A 6,521-nucleotide genomic window follows, 5' to 3' on the forward strand; every position below is an offset into this window, starting at 1 on the left:
TCTCACATTTGTATCGAACTCTCTTCCGGTGGCAGCCCGACGCTAGCTCTGACCTTGGTCATGGTGTCGCTGCCAAACGAGTGATGGATTTAGGACTTGCTTCTTGGTTTTGAGATAGTTTCCGTCAATGGACATGGATGGTGTCGCCGAATGCGGTTTTGCTAATGGATGCGGTCGTGGGCACAGGAGCAAGGGGTGATTTTGGGCGGCGATTTGTTTCAGGTGGCGGCGGCGGCTCAATGGCATCAGGGTTTTTGTGCGTCGTGAGGCAGTGGAGACTAGTTTTGGGTAGGTTCCGGCCTCGTCCGGACGGTTTTCTGGTCGTGTCAAGGTGTTGGCAGTTCTAGTGGTGGCGTTGAGGGGGTGGCCGTTGTTCTGTGTGGCGCCGGAGAGGGTGGCAGTTGCGGCGTGCATTGACGGTCTACACAGAGAGGCAGCTCTTAGGCTGGGTTTGGCCAGGCCTTCTGTTTAGACTTTGGGCTGAAATGTTTATTTGGACCATTGGGCTGCTGCCTTTTTAATTAGCTTAGTTTTTCTCTACTTTCCAATTCCCTATTTTTTTAGTATGTTAGCAACTCTAACAGCTTCGCTATAATTTCTATATAATAGAGAAGTAAAAGTTAAAGCTTTAGCATCTTTTTCTTCTCTAACTCCAACAGATTCCCTATTTTACAGTATCTCCATATTCTTCTTTAAAATTTTAGAGATTGCTGTAAATATAGGGAATTTGGTTTTCTATTTCCTCACTTTCCCTAAAATAGGGATAGTTATAGGGAATCTGTTGGAACAAAAGAGGCTCATTTTTCCCTAAAGTAGAGACAAAATCAAAATATGGGGAAGCTGTTGGAGTTGCTCTTAGTAGCTTAACTTACTTTCAATAATTCTCGAAGTTTTTTAGGAAGTTACGCATTTTTTTGTGCTTCTGGCGAATCTTCTGGAGTAGTAATAAAGAAGAATTCAAGCTATTGTTTTTCTGTGAGTATTGTTCAATGAGTGACATATTTCTATGTACCACTATGAGTACCAACACATCTTGTTCATAAGGATATGTAACGGCCATTCTGGCGTGAGATGAATGAAATCAGAGACTTTTTGTCTATTAATTAAAAAAAAAAAACAGATTTTGTTTTTTGGTCAAACTACACTTGCAAATATCTTTTTTTTTTTTTTGTCTTAGTCTTACGGTCAAAAAAAGTACAAAATATACGTTAAGAATGGCATAAATCACTTTCTAGAGCAGCAGGCTAGCAGTAAGCCAGATACTAGAGCAACAACTATATGAGCTATTGAATTAGACTTAAGTCGGTAATAAATAATAAATCTCATGTTCTCCATTTGATCCGCCAAGATTTGATTGCCAAAGTCTCTATAACTATATCAGCCTCCGGACTCCCATTAATTGTAATCCACCACTAACTTGGCCATCAGTTTCAAAAAGGAGCCATGACCACTTACCCAATTTGAACCTAAAAATTGCCCACTTACTCCACTAAGAGTTTTTTAGTCCCATTTACCCAATCTAACATTTAACCTTATTTCAATTAATAAATTACCTTCTCTCTCTCTCTCTCTCTCTCTCTCTCTCTCTCTCTCTCCCCGCCTCCTCACACGTCCGCCTCCTCACCCAGACCCATCGTCGTCGAGCCCTAGGCCTCGTAGCTTCTATCACCGCCGGCTACCAATGGGCGTTTCTCGGCCATCACCGCCGCCTACTCCATCGTCGATCCAGTCTCCGAACAATCAAGTCCCAGATCTGGGACGAGGCTTCAGTGAACGAAGCCATCCTCGAATCCTTGGAGTCGATCGAGGTTTTGGACCGCAGCCAAGGGATTCCGATCATGGACTCCAGATCCCGAATTCACTACTATCTCCGCCGGACGGCGATTGACTAGGCGATTGGGGATGGTGATCTCGTAGCCGGAGTTGGTAGCGGAGTTGGGCGTCGGGACTAGACGGCAGCGAAGGAGGAGCAATAAACTTGTTACTGGGGGGCAATAATATGTTCATTGGGGGGCAATAATATGATTACTGGGCATTATTAGGGGCAATAAAATCAGACGCCGGAATCCGGTCACCAGTCCGGCAGTCGGATTCGGGATTCCAGTGACTGGTTGTCGGATTCCGGTCGCTGGAGCCGGAGTCCGCGGTCGGCCACTGGTCACCGGAGCACAGCAAGGTGGAGGATGACTTTTCTCTCTAAGTGAGAAAGAAGGAGAGGGCAAAAAAGTCCTAAAAATAAATAAAAAGAATAATAAAAAAAAGAATTAATTGGGTATTAGGGAAATAATCTCTTAGAGTGTTTTGGGTAAATGGGGTTAAAAAACTGTTAGTGGAGCAAGTGGACAATTTTTAAGCTGAAATTGGGTAAATGATCATTTCCCCGTTTCAAAAATCACCCTCCTCCAGTCCACTCCTTCTGGCCACAACGTCAGCCATTTAAGCTAATGCAGAAGGTATAACACCCACCATAAACAAAAAAATATATGACGCAGTTGGAGTAACCTAGGTTTACAAGCTATAAACACTAAAACAGATAAAACTGGAGTCCACGAGAGAATATGAGAAAAGCTCTCAATTTGATAGATAATAATTTGAAGGATAGATGTCTGCAGCCGTTTAAAGTTGCTTAAATACTAGAAAACAAACCTTATTGCAACTAACAACCAACTCTAAAAGCTCACGGATTAAATTAAAATAAATCCAAAACTAACTAGAAAACCTAAAATTCGGCAGAAATAATAAAATACAGTTTTGAGGCCCGAAACGACATCAGAAACCTGAAAAAGACCATAGATCGTAGCAAAGTGATGTGTTTACTCCTGGCGTCGTTCCCTTCTCAGAAATCTATAATAATTAGCATTCTGACACCGAACGCTAAATCTGCAGTGTTCATGTTTTACCCTTTCCACAATCAATCTGTTCTTCAATCCTGTTGGCCATACGTTCTACATCAGTATAGCATGGTCTTTAATTATAAAGGACTTTCAGTGTTCAGTTGCACCCAAGATTGGAAAGGGTATTTTGTATGGTATGAACTAATGGGTTAACTAAGTAAATTTTAATTCATAAAAATATATAGGGTGAATAGAGTATGGAAAGGTGAACAAATAGTTGGTATAGATTGGTGGCAATAGTTGCACCATTTCTTAATCTAATGGTGACTATATGCCGAAGTTTAGAAAAGATATATATGCCCTCGAAATTTCATAAACGATGAGCAAACTTATACCAGTAAGATTTAATAAAAAGTTGTTATAAACAGATTGTGATGACACTGTACCATCTATTTTTCTGATCAATGGTTTGAAGTGGGAATTCTCTTCCACCAAAAGAATGAAAAGTAAAAAACGATAATACCAAACACTAAGTTCGTTGTGTTTTACTCTTCTAAAAAATAGTCAATTTAACAATGTTTTCTCCGCTACCATTTGTCTACGTTGTATTGAAAAGAATTTAATATAAGTCATAACCTTTTTTCTTTTGGTCTGAATATATTACTCCCAAACTTTGACCGGCCTATATCATCGAGAAATTTTAAATACACATCCCTAATCACTTAATACACATCCCTATTATTTTATATTTCAAATTAGATTTTGTAGGTAGGTTGAATGACCAAAACAGACATCTATGCATTAGAAAGAAAGAAAAAAATAGTCATATTTTCTTTATATAGAATAATTTATGTATAAATAGTTAGATAAACACAACAAATTTCTATACAAGGCCTCCTAATTTAGTACAAGAATAAAGTTAGAAACTATCTAATTTAATTTTTTCTTAAATAAATTGTAATTAAATGAGGTTAGAAGCCATAATATTTAGAATTGCAAAATCAATGGTATTAAATGTTTTTAAAACGGATCATTTTACTCCCTTTTTTAGTTAATTTCCTTTTCTTTCTTTTTTCTAAGAGATACGATTAATCCATTTATTTTCTAATATAAAACATCACGGGTGAAAAAACTTTGTAATTGTTAATTTGTTTGGCCCCTCTAATGACAACTTTGTAGTTCCACCATTGGAGAGAAACTAGTGATATAGTTTTGGTTAAATGTTCAACTCATAATTTTATACTTGATCAACATGGTGTTTGGTGGATGAGAACTCAAATAATATAAAACCTATTTATATGCATCTATTTAAAGGGAACAATAATAAATCTTTATGGATTTCTGAATAAGTAACACAAGTAATCAATATGTTCATTTAAAAACATCAATATATTAGAATATACTAATCATATTAAATAATAGCCTTAATATAGTCAAATAATAGGATATTTCATGATTTTTGAGATTAAGGATATTTTAGGTACTTTGGGTTGTGTATTTAGTAGAATATTAGAATGAGAAATTAAATGGGTGATGTATTAAGTATGGAGTGTGTATTAAGTAATTAGGGGTGTGTATTTAAAACTTCTCTATATCATCTGATAGAAGGGCATTTCATAAAATATATTGAATTTTGAGCTAGCTGCATTTGTAGACAATCAATTGGGTCCTTGCATATAAGGAACCTTTTATTTAACAATCTCAAATCACCTTACATATGAGAATGGTCATCTATACTATTATTAAGAGGAGAGCTTGCTCTCCAAAATTGAATTTTTTTACCAATTTAACCCTTATATATTAAAAAATTATAAAATATAATTAATCAATAGGGATAATATAGTAAATTACAAAATAGAAAATAAAAGAATAAGAATAAAAATTAAAAAAATAGCAGAAAATGTGGTAGTTGTACGAAAAGTTTTCCCACTACCTTTAACTTCTTTCTACACACAAAGTGGGTGGGTCCTGCTAGTTATTAATGAAGTAATCACGTACATAAACACAAATCTTCTCTCGGTCATCTGGTGACTAAAAAATTAGAAATTTATATTCACCAGCTTAATTTACCGGGAAATCATAATTATGTATATAAAACCCAAAGTAGAAAATATTTCAATAGGCAAACATGCATATTATAGAAAAGACTGCAGATCGCAGACAGGTTCAAGCAGTGGCAGTTACTTTCGCATTATAAATCTTCAAGCCTCCTTTCCATTTCCCACTCCACACTTCATACAAACCAAAATGAAGGTCGGTGTCCATTGTATCAGCTGGAACATCAATGCTAAGCTTCTGTTTATCAGGAATCGTAACTCTCTCGTTATTCTGATCCTGATCGAGTTTAACTCTTGTCCATTTGTACTTTCCCTTTTTCCCTACCTTTGCCATCAAGAACACTTGTATGTCTTTCCAACCAAATGCATCTTCTGCCAGTCCCACATCGAAGGTGAGTTCGTACCCCTTCCCGGCTTTCAACTCAACTGAGCCTGTTACTTCCAGCCACGAGACCTGTACCAGCTCTGCAGGATCCTCAGTCCTGCAAAATATACATGCAATATAATAGAAAATGGTTATATACTCATTACACTGTCCACACCTTAGACTAATCGTACTTTGTAAGAGTTCTGTTAACAGATCGATGTGGCCAACAATGAGCTTAATATATATGCAGTGATATATATGTAGTACAGATTCTTTTGTTCCCTACCCTCTGGCTGGTATTTTCCAGTACCGTTCATCATTGCCCCATACAATATTAAGTCCTCGTGGTTTGATAAGGTAGTTATCTACCTGGTAACAAGAACTCATAGAATTAGTATACATACAAAAATGTTATCTTGTTTAGTAGTCTAACAACGTATAAATACACACACACACACAAAAGCACGTTTGAGTCGCCAAACTACGAATATCAACCATTTAGCATGATGTGCTTATAGCAAGAACATTATGGCAAGAACACAATAAGTAATCTACAATATTCCTTATAGGAAAAAGTAAACATTATTCTGCATAATCTCTTAGATGAATTAAATCCAGTGCCAAGATGTGAAAAGAAGGGGAAAAAAAATCCTATCTGGTAACAATGAATCATGATTTATGATCTTATACGTACTTCGAGCTATAAACAAACAAAGCCAAAAAGAAATAGCTATAAAACAAAAACACGCTTAATTAATTACCTGCTTTATGTTTTCTTCTTTCTCTGCTTGCCAATGAGGTTTAGTCATAGCCATATCAAAACCAAAGTCTGTTATCTTCTTCCTCTGTCTGTGATATATTATATATATCCTTCTTTTGCACGATTTCTGAATATAAAGCTCAAGCCCTACTCAGCCTTTTTATATATCCGGCCAGGATAAGAAAGAGAAGGAATCAGAAATGTGTGTAGGGTATCAAGTTATTGCTCTGGACTTGATATGAGAGGTTCCTTGGCTTTTTAAAAGAGGAATATCTTTGCATTACTTGCAAATTAACGGTATTGGAATTCTTTTAACGTACGTGAGACATGTTCATACAAAAAAATTCAAGGAAATCTTATTCTCTTTTTTTCTTGAGAAAAAAAGAAAAGAAAAAAGATATTGATCTTGACATGCAGACATGAAAACGGTGACAGTTTCCATTGGCAAGCTAATTTATAGATTCTAATACATTTTTAGGATCTGATTAAGATTTCTTAGTACC

At 36.4% G+C, this 6,521-nt stretch overlaps 1 protein-coding gene across 1 annotated transcript; it reads right to left on the reverse strand.

The window, feature by feature from the left end:
* Positions 1 to 4,845: 4,845 nt before the first annotated feature.
* LOC133732601 (protein PHLOEM PROTEIN 2-LIKE A9-like) lies at positions 4,846 to 6,176 on the reverse strand. The gene is made up of 3 exons (XM_062160183.1): positions 6,020 to 6,176; positions 5,545 to 5,627; positions 4,846 to 5,373 (listed from the first exon to the last, which is right to left on the reverse strand). Exons 1-3 carry the CDS (start codon positions 6,071 to 6,073, stop codon positions 5,001 to 5,003), a joined length of 510 nt encoding a protein of 169 aa, XP_062016167.1. The 5' UTR covers positions 6,074 to 6,176; the 3' UTR covers positions 4,846 to 5,000.
* Between the last annotated feature and the right edge of the window lie 345 nt (positions 6,177 to 6,521).

Source organism: Rosa rugosa, chromosome 2, assembly GCF_958449725.1.
Source record: "Rosa rugosa chromosome 2, drRosRugo1.1, whole genome shotgun sequence".
In the NCBI taxonomy this organism is placed as follows: domain Eukaryota; kingdom Viridiplantae; phylum Streptophyta; class Magnoliopsida; order Rosales; family Rosaceae; genus Rosa; species Rosa rugosa.